The 14,781-nt window shown below is 49.2% G+C and overlaps 1 protein-coding gene across 1 annotated transcript in view; it reads left to right on the top strand.

The window, feature by feature from the left end:
- Positions 1–2,651: 2,651 nt before the first annotated feature.
- LOC141082976 (CD48 antigen-like) overlaps positions 2,652–14,781 on the top strand; it is a 60,680-nt gene continuing 48,550 nt past the window's right edge. Inside the window, exon 1 of the mRNA XM_073567069.1 lies at positions 2,652–2,717. Coding sequence (XP_073423170.1) covers positions 2,684–2,717 — 34 coding nt within the window. The 5' untranslated portion in view covers positions 2,652–2,683. The remainder of the gene's footprint in view (positions 2,718–14,781) is intronic.

The raw sequence follows: 14,781 nt of genomic DNA on the forward strand, positions 1-14,781 counted from the left end.
ATTGATGGTTACCGGAAGCGGTTGGTCGCAGTTGCAGTTATTTTGGCTAATGGTTGTGCAACCAAGTATTAGGCTGAGGGTACCAATACTTTTGTCTGGCCCATTTTTGGAGTTTTGTGTGAAATGATCAATGTTTTGCTTTTTGCTTCATTCTCTTTTGTGTTTTTTCATTTAAGACAAATTAAATGAAGATAATAATACCAAAGAATTTGTGTTTGCAATCATTTTCAGGACAGAATTGCAGGGGTGTCAATACTTTTGGCCACAACTGTACTTACTATGAGTAGCAGTTGATAGGGGTTTCTCCAAATGTTCTGTCTCCAACATCTGATTTACTATCTGCTTGTTAATGTTTTCTGTGTTTTTGGCTCCATCTAGTGACCAGACCCGTAACCCCAGTGTTATTGTGTTTTACTTTCACTTTGCTGTATTTTCCCTCTGTTGCAGTGCATCCTGGTAAGTTTTGCAATGCATCCTGGTAGCCTTTTGCAAAGGATTATGGAATTTCTCTCCAGTCCACCATTTTCCTTCAACCTGCATTCAGGAAGCATCTCATTTCTCTTCTTCCCTTGTGATAGCATCGCTGGATTGCATTCATGTTTCTTGTATCCAATTCCTGTCTCATACTAGCCAATTTAGTTAATTCTCTCCTGGTTAGCTATTAGTGCGGATGATGTATTATGTATATGTGAATCCCTGATGAACCCAGTATTGATAGTATGCATATATATTTTTGTTTGTAGTTTCACCGCGCCAATATACCATCACGTTCAATAAAGCACAGATTCAACCTACAGTCTCCTTATTGGACGCGATATAGCGGTTTAGCTGCCTGCATAAGCTGCAAGGACGTCTGTCTCATTCAGTAAGGACAGAACACCAAATGTGTCCCTTTTTTGACTACAACAAACAGTGTATAGCTTCATGCATTTTACATTCCATGTTCTTCCTTTAAAAATTAAAAATCTGCGCTGTGATTGGTTCCTATGTTAAACAAAGGCAGGTTACATTCAGACATGTCAAACTTTCAGCGTATGCAGTAAGCTCTTTAGCTTCATGTAGTGCTGGCTGCAGGTAGTCAGGATTCTGTTCAAAATGAAGGTCCCTCTATCTATATTCAAAGTCAAAAATATCTTATGAGAAGTGTCTCTGACTTGTCCTCACGCTACAATGGAGATTTTGTTAAGTTTGGTTTTATATTGCCCCGGTTTACAAAGTCAACAAGTTTCCTTAAAGGGGATGTCCAATATTTCAAAAATTAACTTTTGCAGCCTACTGAGGTGTAAGAAATAGTCCAATACTTTAAAAATTAACTTTTAGCCCAGGAAGGTGTAAGAAATAAAAAACAAACTGACCAGAATGGCACCACTCCTCCACAGTTGGTACTATGTCCTCCATACGTCTCCTCGTTTTAGCACTCAGAAGGTGGAGTCACTTGACGATTGCAGCCAATTGGCTGCTACTGTTGATTTTCAGCCTACACATTTTGTCTGAACAACAGGCTTCTTGATTGGCTGCAGCAGTCAAGTAATACTTCCTCTTTGGATGCTGATGTCAGGAGACTGGCAGGGACACATTACAGAATATAGAGGAACAGCACTGGCCTGGTATTTGAGTATTGTTTTGTTTTCACTTTTTAAACCACCCTGGTCCAATTAGGGTTGATTTTTAAAGTAGAGGACATTCCCTTTAGCAAAGTGTGCAAACCACACATTTAACCCTTTAAATAGTCTCAGCCTGCATTATCGATTGTCAGAGGTACCTCTATAAGTGCTTTGCTGTGATACTTTAATTTGTACTTGATGCAAATGCCCTATTAGTGCCAAATATAGAAATCCCTTATACGAGGTTTATACGAGAAATTTATACGAGACACTTATACGAGAAATCCCTTGTAACTATCTGTCAAGGACACTCCAAAATTACAGTAATAGTTGTGTCTGAAAAGTGCTTGCCAAAGACTTCCCGTTTATTGTCTTATACCCCATTGGGATATTTGACTTTTAACGAGTGAAGAAGTAGAGCTACAGATCTTGCTGACCTGGGTATCTTGAGCATGAGACCCTAATTTTACAATCAGTGCCATATTTGCTAGCCATAAACATGCCCCTTTAAGTGCCATACAGACTCATTTAACTGGGCTGAATAAGATTTAAAAACAATGTAGGCTTTCTTCCAAAAACAGCATCACCCTGATAAATGGACTGTGTCTGTTATTGCAGCTAATTCCCATTTACCTAAATACTAGAGACAGCCCATGCAGAAGGGATTATATTGGGTATGTTCCTCGGGGGTGGATCTTTGACAGCTGTAGTACTATTCTTAAAGAGCCCTTTCACCCAAAAAAATATAAAATTTTATTTTTTTAAATCTGAACAGTAAATCTTCTTAGCATAAACCATTATCTGACACTTTCAAGACTGAGAACGTTGGGTGATAAATCCCAGAGAGAGGGAGGAGGTTTAGAGTTTTCAGATACAGAATTACTTATAATACAGTTTTAATACCTTTTATTTGTTTTCATGGTTGGTAAAGCCACAATGTGGATAAAATAAGATCAGTGACTACGTGACTGACAGAGGTGGTTGTGTTAGGCGTTATTTAGATCAACTGAGGGAAGTGCACTTTCATTTGTCATCACGGTGAGAGGATGTTGCAAATAACCCAAATCCAGCTCTCTGTAATGGTGCCCATCTTTCTTCTGGTCCATTCTTCAGGTAAGAGGCCTTCAGATAGATATTCTGCTACTTTGTCTTTTGGCGCAGCCAGTGGAGGAATCATGAGACATTATCTGTGCTTTTTTTTCCTGGCACTGCAGATAATCTGGCATCATTTTTTAAGCCTTACAGTAAGGAGGATATTTTTTGTTTTTGCTCTTTAGCTTTTTCCTTCCTTTCTACCAAGCCAAAAACTTTTTAATTTTTTTCCGTCTACATCCCCGCACGAGGGCTCGTTTTTCTGGGATGAGTTCTAGTTTTGAAAGACACCATTCACTTCACCATATAATGTACTGAAAAACGAAAAAAAAATCCAATTATGCCACTAGATTTAGAGTTTTGTTACTCTAGCTTTCATTGTATGGTTACATGATTTTCTATCCCAGCATGATTAAGGGGATACCAAACTGGTGTACTTTTTATTATTTTGATGGAGAAAAAAACTCAGAAATTTGTAAAAGGAACAAAATTATTTGTGTCGGCATTTTCTAAAACTCTTCGCTGTTTTTTTTTTTTCGTTGATGGAGCTGAGTCTTGAGGCTTGATTTATTGTAGACTGAGGTAACATATTTGCGGTTGATATGCATTTTTTGGGTTAAAGTGCGTTGACCAAAAATAGTAAATCTGACAGCCTGAAAATGATGAATGACAAATTCAGCTCTTTTTCATCCTTATGTGAATATACCATATTGCAAAATCCTGATTGTAGATAAGGTAACTAGTGAAAACATAAAAATTACTTTCATGGGAGCACAGCTAAGTGTCCAATTATTTGTCTACATGACTGAGCTAGAGAACTGAGGTGCAGATTCAGTAGTTGCTGAACTATTTTCCTATATAGTTCACACTTTGGACATCTATTTTTTTGTCTTTATCACAGCTTTTCTCATCTCTCACACGGCAGGCCCCATCCCTGTAGTGGTACACTCTTCATTCATGTACGATCACTCCTGAGTCTTTCACAGCCATCTTTCATGTTAGTCATCTTCATTTAGGCTTGCATAACTTTCCTCATATTGGCTACTATACCTCATTCTCTGATGTCAGACTTTACCAGTCATTGCAAAAGTGGTCCTCCTCTCTAACTATGGCTGAACTCTATGCTCTCATTCACTATGGAGGCAGCTACCTAATATAGTGGCCAAGATTCCCCTCTGAGACAATCACAGAGGTAATGTTCCCTCCTTGACGTAGCCTTGTGCAGCACATCACAACAGAAATATGTACAAGTTGATTGCTTTTAAGGATTTGGAGTCCCAACTTGCTTCTTGTACTCTCTGTGACTAATCCTGAGTGGAGACAATCTGGCTTGTGCCCTCTGTGACTGACTGACCCTGAGTGGAGGAAATCTGGTTGATGTCTTCTGTGACTGACTCTGAGTGGAGACAATCTAGTTTGTGTCCTCTCTGACTGACCCTGAGTAGAGGTAATTTGGCTCCTGCCCTCTGTGGCTGACTTTGGGTGGAGGCAATCTGGCCCATGCCCTCTCTGTCTGACCCTAAGTAGAGATAATCTAGCTCATAATTTTAATGACTGACCCCGAGTAGAGAAGGTTTAGCTTGTGCCCTCATTGACTGACCCTGAGTGAAGGCAATCTGGCTCATGCCATCTCAGAATGAGCCTAAGTAGAGATAATTTAGCTCATGCCCTCAGTGACTGACCTTGAGTAGAGATAATTTAGCTTGTGCCCTCTGTGACTGACCCTGAGTGGAGGTAATCTGGCTCGTAACCTCTCAGACTGACCCTGAGTAGCGATAACCTAGCTCATGCCCTCTATGACTGATCCCGAGTGTAGAGAACCCAGCCCTTAAGTTTGTTTTTACGTGAATCACAACTACAATGTTTATCCATGCTTTTCTCAAGTACACACCTCCAAGTCACTCTCCATATAAACAGCTTAGCACTAGTGATGGGCGAGTAGTATCGTTGCTCAGGTGATCTCCGAGTATTTTGGCGTGCTCGGAGATTTAGTTTTCGCTGTCTCAGCTGATCGATTTGCAGCTGATAAACAAGCTGAATACTTGTGGGAATACCCTAACAAGCAGGAATTCCACACATGTAATCAGCCTGTCTTGCAGTCACAAATCATGCAGCTGAGATGAAGAAAACTAAATCTCCGAGCACAACAAAATACTCGGAGACCATCCGAGTATGCTCGGGGAAACTTGAGCAACGAGTATACTCGCTCATCACTACTTAGCACCGTACAAGCCTGTTCATCTAGAACATGGCATCCCAAGGGCTGTTTTCACTAGTCCCAAAACCATATCCGCATGTTCTTATGTCACACAACATAAAGTTAACGTACACCAATTTAAGTGCAATACGTGTCACAGTGCATGGACTTCAAATATAATTGAAGGGCAAGCACTTTTAAAGGAGGAGAACACTCACATCCCATTGTTACCCTCTTATAAGCTCATATGTGTTACGATTCTAGTAGGAACCGGAGAGTGGACCCTCTGGGTCGTGGCTCCAGAGCCCCCGAGGGCGAGCGGCCCAGGTGATGACCACCCCCTATACAGGGAGTGTTAGGGGCAGGCCCAAGGGGGGGGAGACCACGACAGCCGGAACCAAAGGGACGACCCAGGGAGTGTACAGAGGGAAAGGCCAAAGGATACTGACTAGAGTAGACCCGGAGCAGGAGGGAGACAGAACGTAGGGAACCAGGACCGATCAGGATGGAGCCAGAGCAGGAACGCTGGAAGAAAGAAGGAAGAAAGGTTAGGGGGGACTGACCTAGGGGTGAGGACGGAACCCTAGCTAAGGAACCACCGGTGACAGGAGCAGAGAAGGACCAGGCGAGGTACAGGCACGGAGGCAGCAGAGGGGACTGAGCGGGAGTCCAGTCGGGGCTATGGAGCGGAGAGCAGAGCGCAGACCAGAGAGAGGGGCGACCTGAGAGTCGGGTGCGACGCTGCGCAGGAACGCTAAGCGCCACAGAGGAAGACAAACAGGCGTCTTACCATTTCAGACGCCAGACAGAAATACCCGGTGGGCGCCGCCATGTTGGGGGAGGAGCCACCGGGTCACATGCTCCCAGGATGCCCCGCGGTGAGAAACGAGCGAGTGCGCATGTGCGTGCCTCTGACGCGCCGTGACCCTGCAAAGCCAGACAGGGCACGGCGCGAGGATGAAGGAGGGATGCGCCGGGAGGAGGGGGACCCCAGGTGAGCATCGGGGCGCGTAATAGTACCCCCTCTCTTACTCCCCTCCTTCTTCAGGCGGGATAGAAACCTTCTCATGATATGAGGAGCATTGATGTTCTCCCGGGGCTCCCATGACCTTTCCTCAGGACCGAATCCCTCCCAATCTACCAGAAAGAAGGTTCTACCTCGAACGGTCTTCTTTGCCAGGATGTCCCTGACATCAAAGACGTCCCCAGCGGAGCTAGGTTGCGGAGCGGGGGACGAGGCTGGCTGAAAGCGATTAAACACTGTGGGTTTGAGAAGCGAGACATGGAAAGTGTTGGGGATCCGCAGGGAGGCAGGCAATTTTAGTTTATAGGTTACATCATTGATGCGAGTCAAAACCTCAAAGGGACCAACGTAACGTGGACCTAACTTATAAGAGGGGATTTTAAGTCGGAGGAAGCGCGAGGACAGCCAGACCTTATCGCCTGGATGATAAGGAGGGGTGTCCAGGCGCCTCTTGTCGGCGTATCTTTTCATCCGATCTCTAGCTGTCTCAAGGGACGTCTTAGTCTCCTCCCAAATTTTAGAGAATTCTGAGGACAAGGAGTCCGCCGCCGGCACGCCCGAGGTGGGGGACACGGGAAGAGGAATGCCCGGATGCTGCCCAAAAACTACAAAAAAGTGAGACTTGGAAGAGGACTCGTTGGGGTGATTGTTGTGAGCAAATTCCGCCCAGGGTAGCAGTGAGACCCAGTTACTTTGGTGTGCATTATAAAAATGTCAAAGATAAGTGGTTAACACCTGATTGATCCGCTCCACTTGGCCGTTGGATTGTGGATGATAGGCGGAGGAGAAGTCCATGACTACCCCCATTGAGCTAGAGAGAGCTCTCCAGAAACGAGAGGTGAATTGAACACCACGGTCAGACACGATGTGCTGGGGAAAACCATGAAGTCGGAAAACATGATGCACGAAGATCTTCGCCAACTCGGGCGCAGAAGGCAGACCAGGTAGCGGGATGAAATGAGCCATTTTGGAAAAACGGTCTACCACCACCAAAATGACAGAGCAGCCGGAAGATGGAGGTAGATCCGTGACGAAATCCATGGCGATGTGGCTCCAGGGAACTGATGGAACCGGCAAAGGATGTAAGAGACCAGAGGGTAGCTGTCGTGGAATCTTATTCCGGGCGCAGGATGAGCAAGAAGCGGTAAATTCCAGGACATCCTGGCGGAGTGAAGGCCACCAATAATGGCGGGAGATGAGGGATAGAGTCCTCTTGGCTCCGACATGCCCGGCGATCTTAGAAGAGTGTCCCCAGTGCAGAACCCTTAGTCTGTCATGGTCCAATACCAAGGTCTTGCCTGGTGATGGGTTGACCAAACTTAGAGGGGCTAGGGTGACGATCTTTGCTGGATCGATGATGTGAGCGGAGCTCTCCTCTTCATCGGTCGGGAGAAATGATCTTGATAAGGCATCAGCTCTGATGTTCTTATTACCCGGACGAAAGCGGAGCTCGAAATCAAAGCGTCCAAAAAATAGGGACCATCGGGCTTGCCGGGGATTGAGCCTTTGGGCAGACTGAACATAGGCCAAATTCTTGTGGTCGGTAAATATCGTAAAGGGATGGACCGCTCCTTCGAGAAGGTAACGCCATTCCTCTAAAGCCAGTTTGATTGCCAGTAGTTCCTTGTCCCCAATGGAGTAATTGCGTTCGGGGGGAGAAAAGGCTTTAGAAAAGAACCCACAGGTGACAGTCCGGCCAGAGGAGGTTCTTTGCAGGAGAACCGCCCCCGCTCCCACGGAGGATGCGTCGACCTCGAGAATGAAGGGTCTCTCGGCATCAGGACGGTGGAGAACGGGCGCTGTAGCGAATTCTCTCTTCAGAGTTTGAAAGGCGTCTTCTGCCTCGGGAGGCCAGAGGCGGGGATTGACTCCTTTGCGCACAAGAGCAGAGATGGGCTTGGTTATGGTGGAAAAATGAGGAACGAATTGCCTATAATAGTTAGCAAAGCCGAGAAAGCGTTGAATGGCTTTGAGACCAAGGGGACGGGGCCAGGCCAGGATCGTGGACACTTTCTCGGGATCCATCCTCAATCCAGACTTCGAAACGATATACCCAAGGAACGGCAGGGACGGTTGTTCGAAGGCGCATTTCTCCAACTTGGCAAATAGGTGGTTCTCCCTTAGACGCTGCAACACTTGCCGTACATCTCGTCGATGGGTGGAGAGATCTGGAGAGAAGACAAGAATGTCGTCGAGATAAACCACGACACAGGAGTAAAGGAGATCCCGAAAAATATCGTTAACGAGCTCCTGGAATACCGCTGGTGCGTTACAGAGGCCAAACGGCATCACCAGGTATTCATAGTGACCGTCACGGGTGTTGAATGCGGTCTTCCACTCATCCCCAGCGCGAATTCGGACCAAGTTATAGGCTCCTCGAAGATCAAGTTTGGTAAATATTTGCGCCCCTCTCAGGCGATCAAAGAGTTCGGGGATGAGGGGTAACGGGTACTTGTTCTTAATCGTGATGCTGTTCAGACCTCTGTAATCAATGCACGGACGGAGCGACCCGTCCTTCTTCTTGACAAAAAAGAAGCCTGCGCCCGCAGGGGAGGAAGACTTCCGTATGAAACCCTTGGCTAAGTTCTCTTGCACGTATTCCGACATGGCTTGCGTCTCTGCCGGCGAGAGCGGATAAATCCTACCCCGCGGAGGGGTGGCTCCAGGGACGAGCTCGATGGGGCAATCATAGGGTCGGTGAGGCGGAAGGTTCTCGGCCTCCCTCTTGTCAAAAACATCCGAAAAAGAGCTGTAAGCAATGGGCAACCCTGGGGGTAAGGAGGGGGAAGGAGAACCACCCACGGGACGCACCGGCAGCAGACACCTAGACCCACAGGACTCCCCCCAGCGCAGGATATTACCCTTATGCCAGTCTAAGGTAGGGCTGTGGGCTCGTAACCAGGGAAGGCCTAGAAGGATAGGGTGAGAGATGCTCGCTAGGACATAAAAAGCGATCCTCTCCTTGTGTAGGGCCCCTACCTGGAGTTCTACCTCATGGGTGACCAAGGTAATGGTCTCTTGGAGAGGTTTACCATCCACGGAAGCAAGGATCCGTGGAGTTTCTAAGGTCTTGACCGGGACCGAAAATTTAAGAACCTCTTCGAGCCTAATAAAATTTCCCGCTGCGCCGGAATCCACATAGGCGGCCAGAGAAAAACGTTTTCCACCAACGTGCAACAAGACAGACAGAGTGAGGGGTAGAGAGGTATCATACACACCTAGGGAGGCCTCTCTTACCTGACCTAGGCGGAGGAGTTTTCCGGACGTTCCGGGCAGGTACGGACCAGATGGGAGTCACTACCACAGTAGAAGCAGAGACCGTGAGTGCGTCTTTCCTCCCGACGTTGTGCAGATACCTTAAGCCGGTCTACTTGCATGGGTTCTGGCATGGAAACAGAAGCGGATATTCCGGGTCGAAGACAGGGTAGAGCGCGGATAGTTGGGGAGGCACGGGGAAGTCTCCTCTTGCGAGCACGTTCCTGGAACCGAAGGTCGATACGTGTAGCTAGCGAAATGAGATCTTCTAAGGCAGTGGGAGTATCCCGCCCAGCTAACTCATCCTTAATTCAACCCGCGAGGCCTCGCCAAAAGGCCCCAACCAAGGCCTCGTTATTCCATCCCAAATCAGAAGATAAGGTTCGGAATCGGATGGCATACTGACCCACGGTTTGGGACCCTTGGTGGAGGTTAAATAAAGATTCCGTAGTAGAGGCCAGGCGACCCGGCTCGTCGAACACTCGACGAAACGTCTCGAAGAAAGTACCTAGCTGGGAGACTACCGGATCATCACGTTCCCAGAGGGGGTTAACCCACGCTAAAGCGTCTCCCTCAAGATGGGAGACAATAAAAGCCACCTTAGCCCGCTCAGTGGGATATTGCAGGGGCAGGAGTTCGAAATGGAGGCGGCATTGATTCAGGAAACCTCGGCACAGCTTGGGATCCCCGTTATAGCGGGGCGGCTTAGCTAAACGGGGTGGCGGGTGAGGCGCCTGGGCTGGAACGGGGGCTGCACCGGCCGACTGTAAGGAGAGTAAGCGGTCATCTATGGAGGCCATATAACTAAGGATATGGGTCTGGGTATCTCTTTGCTGGGCCAGTTCTGCTGCAGTCCAGCCAGTTGGGAGGCATTCCCAGGGTCAGAGGACTGGAGCCCGGAAAGATGAGAATCCATGGATTTCATGAAAGCCATGATACGAGTTTGATTCTCTCGCAAAAACAGCAACTCCTTTTGAGCCGCAGCGGCTCCAGCGGGGTCCATGGCCTGTTTGTTCTGTTACGATTCTAGTAGGAACCGGAGAGTGGACCCTCTGGGTCGTGGCTCCAGAGCCCCCGAGGGCGAGCGGCCCAGGTGATGACCACCCCCTATACAGGGAGTGTTAGGGGCAGGCCCAAGGGGGGTGAGACCACGGCAGCCGGAACCAAAGGGACGACCCAGGGAGTGTACAGAGGGAAAGGCCAAAGGATACTGACTAGAGTAGACCCGGAGCAGGAGGGAGACAGAACGTAGGGAACCAGGATCGATCAGGATGGAGCCAGAGCAGGAACGCTGGAAGAAAGAAGGAAGAAAGGTTAGGGGGGACTGACCTAGGGGTGAGGACGGAACCCTAGCTAAGGAACCACCGGTGACAGGAGCAGAGAAGGACCAGGCAAGGTACAGGCACGGAGGCAGCAGAGGGGACTGAGCGGGAGTCCAGTCGGGGCTATGGAGCGGAGAGCAGAGCGCAGACCAGAGAGAGGGGGGACCTGAGAGTCGGGTGCGACGCTGCGCAGGAACGCTAAGCGCCACAGAGGAAGACAAACAGGCGTCTTACCATTCCAGACGCCAGACAGAAATACCCGGTGGGCGCCGCCATGTTGGGGGAGGAGCCACCGGGTCACGTGCTCCCAGGATGCCCCGCGGTGAGAAACGAGCGAGTGCGCATGTGCGTGCCTCTGACGCGCCGTGACCCTGCAAAGCCAGACAGGGCACGGCGCGAGGATGAAGGAGGGATGCGCCGGGAGGAGGGGGACCCCAGGTGAGCATCGGGGCACGTAATAATATGTTGAAATGATTTGATGGATAAAACTGTTATCTTCCATCATTATGTAGGTAACAGCAGGTTGCAGGATGCAGTGATGAGACGAGAGACTGGTTGAACTTTGAAAAGCAAACTTTTATAATTTGAAGCCGCTAGGGCTATACTAAGCAACCAAAAAGGGATAACAACAGTTGTCCTCGCAGGGACTCAGTACAACCAAACACTATTTGAAAAGAACACGACTAACCCGGCCGAGGCCGGTTACTATGGGGCCACGGTATGGCCGTCTATGGGTCCTTATACTCTATAATGTCACTTATCCGTCCTGACGTCCCTCGGCGTCTCTGTGGAAGCTGCGTTGCTGATGAAGCTGCTTTGGCGTCTTTGATAAGGCTGCTTTGGCATCTTTGATGAAGCTGCTCTGGCATCTTTGATGAGGCTGCTCTGGCATCTTTGATGAGGCTGCCTTGGTGTCACAGCCGCTGGGCCCAGCTGCTGAAGATTTGGAGTAGTCTTCGGGCGTTCCAGCGCCTAGGAGGAGTTGGGGCACAACAGGCCCTGATGGAGTCCAGAGATGAAGTAACCCCCTGTTGTAACAGCGGGGTTGCGCTTGTTAATGAGTTCAATGGGACTCCTGTCCCCAAGCAGGGTTGTGTCGCAGTGCTCAAGAGTGACGGTTTACTGGTCACACACACAGCCTGGGGCTGTGTGTAGAGTGTCTCTTTTGACGAGGAACAGGCCCCAACTGCCGACTGCAGCAGGGTGAAGGCGGCTGTGAATGGTGATAGACAGGCCGCAACCACGAGCTGAAGTGAAATGGCAGCGTCCGCGGGTGGCAGCGGGCAGGCCGCAACCACAGGCTGAAGGGGGATGGCAGCAACCGGGAGAGGGAACGGACAGGCCGCGGAGGGCTCAAGATCAGCGGTAACGGCCGAGGATGACCAGGGGCAGATCGTAACCCGGGATTGGGGTGAAGAGGCATTCCCCTGTCAGTAAGCTCGGCGCCACTTTCCTGAGGGCCACTGCATATCTACCCTCTGCTGCTGGTCTCTTCTCTCAACTGTCAATGTCCTTCCCTTTCTCTCATGCCCCCTCCGTCTCCTGTTCTGTGTCTGACGTATCACCAACTGACTCCTCTGCGCGCTCCCTGTCCCTTTTATACTCGCCCCTCCCCTTGCTGTCCTGTCACTCTCAACAGTCAACTCTCCTCCTCTGTTCCCCGGGTACTGTTTCCTTAGGAACTCAGATGGCGGTCCCCTTGGTTCCGGCCCGGACACTGTGTGGGGGTCCTCCTCCCTACAATTAGATGAAGTGATTTCATTAAGTCATCTTTTTCTTCTACCGATGTGCATCTGCTTGAATCATTTTCATGTCAGTTTCCTTGGGCTTCTCATAATCCCTTCCTGGACATCTGTGATCCAATCAACATTTGGTGATACCATTCTTTGCCTTCAAAACAGCATCTGTTCTTCGAGGTACACTTTTCAAATCCTTCTCTCTATGGATGTGTAATAAGGTGCAGGAGGAGTATATGTCACCACGAAACAGACAGACCAACAGTAAAAGGGGAGGTTTATTAACAGGGAGTAAAACAGGGAAACATATAATATAACAGAGAAAATGCTGTACAAGGTAATATCAGAGACTGAGGAAATAACAGAAGTGCACAACAACAGACAGTTATTCTCTTTTGGGATGGTAACTTATCAGTTCCTGGAGAACTTGATTGTAGAAATCACTCTTCTCCCACGTAGGCACCCAGGCACAAGGGATGCTTGATGTCATCAGTCTCTGGTATCCTAGGTATAGTCCAACTGGCGTATGGGGGGGTCAACGTGGAGACTCAAGGGGTATGATGATGGCGGTATCCCCCTGTATGCAATATCCTTGCCTCTGCCACTGCAGCGGCGTTCCCTCACCAGGGTCAGGGGAACTGCCTGTGCCAATCTCTCTTGGTAGGTCAGTGTCACATTACAGTCTGCTCCTTGGTCACAGGGAAGCATCTCAGCCACTGAATACAGCCTGTCTGCAAGGAAGAGTCTTGCCACTATCACAGTCTCTCTGAGAAGATTCACAGGGAAGTCTTTAGTCACAGCATACAGCCCTTGCTCTGCACACACAGACTTCAGAGGGGGATCAGGACACAACTTATCTGTCACTGCAGACTCGAACTGTTAGTAGTCACAGGATACAGTCTCTGCTTCTTTGCAGGTCTCAGTCTGTCCACGGGGTCAGGACGCAGCTCCACTGTCTCCACAGTACACAGGCTCACGTACTAACGTTCTGCTGTCCCTTTGCAACGATACCCTGGACTCTCTCTGTGACTAGGAGATCTGTCTCTTCTGCAGTCTCTATCAGCGTCCTTTCCCTTCAGATCCCAAGGCTGCACTGACTGAAAAGCCCAGATTCCCGCTCTCTGCTCTCCTCTCCTGGCCCCCTGTGCTAAGCCCCTCCTCTGTCTCCTGGGGAACCTGCTGTCCTGTTTAACTGTTTGAGGCATGGAGCAGAGAGGGCAGCCTGCTCATGGCTCTTCTTGCACTTCACCCCCTTACATTCTCCCTCTCTTTTAGCTCGCCATTCCACGAGCGAGGGGTCTTCGTGCATCTCATTACTCTCTTGCGGGTAGACAGATACCTGTGAACCTCGCATCTGCTTCAGTCTTTCTTCTGCCCAATACTCCCGAGCTAACTGATCTATGAGTTGCTCTTCGGTTAGGTTTAGATGCTCTTCCTCTACTTCATCGTCAGCCGTAAAAGACAATTCCTCAGATGCCTTCTGTGTTATCGAATTAACTCTTCCGACGGCTTCTACTGTCTTCTTCTTTTTCTTCTTCTTTGCTTTGCCGCTAACAGCCGTTTCGCCCTTTACTTCATCATCAACGGGAAATATAGGGACTTCTTGCCTGGTCTCCTCAGTTTGGAGACATAGTCCTGGCAATTCTTCACCACAGCTCCCCCCTCTTTGACAGGAGTACTTTCGTCCAAACTAGAACTGGAGAGATCAGGGTCATTCAAGCGGGAATCTTCAAAATCCACATTGGGTGTCACTTTCCAGGACTTTTCAGCCACACTCCCTGTTTCACACCGCTGTTCTATCTTATTTGCCCAGTTGGAATCTTGTGAGCTGGCAGACGGCACAGGCCCCACCTCAGGGGACGACACTAGTGGCTCTTTTTCCTCATTGACTGGAACCGCAGGTACGGATATTTCAGAAACTCTTGTCTCCATCTCTCCTTGGTCGGTAGCTTATGGCGGGTATGATAGTAACTCATCTCAATGGACCATTCGGGCGATAGGTTCCTCCTCCTCTATGGGTCGAACTTTACCATCGGGGCCTCCAGACCCAGGTTGGGGTTTTTCCAATCCTGCCTCCTTGTGCCGGGACAGTGCAGACATATGTTCGTGGACAGTGGACATCCTTTCAGCCTCTTCATGGCGTCTGACACCAGAACACTGTCTTGCTCGGCGTGGGGCTCACCTTCTTCCGCCATACCTTTCCTTCCGGGAGCGACGCTCTCTCCAATTAGCAGGACCCTCAGAGGGGTGAGCAGGTCTCTGCCACCGCCGTTCTCTGGTAGGGCAATTTCTGGACAGGTGTCCCACTCTTCGGCACGCCCAACACTCACGGCTGCATCTATCTGGTGGGCGCTTTGGTCTATATTCCTGACCTCGGTGGGAAGCGTCACTCATCGGTGGTTGCCCTTCACTCCTGGACACATGATTACGCTCTGGAGCCGTTGCTGAAATCTTCTTCATGCTCCGCACTTCTCCTCCTCTATCTTTCTCTGTGTACTTCCACACGTTCCCTAGGGACATGCCGCTGGTTCCCAAGACAGCAGTGAGGGCC

Source organism: Dendrobates tinctorius, unplaced genomic scaffold, assembly GCF_039654945.1.
Source record: "Dendrobates tinctorius isolate UK_male_01 unplaced genomic scaffold, ASM3965494v1 ptg000019l, whole genome shotgun sequence".
In the NCBI taxonomy this organism is placed as follows: domain Eukaryota; kingdom Metazoa; phylum Chordata; class Amphibia; order Anura; family Dendrobatidae; genus Dendrobates; species Dendrobates tinctorius.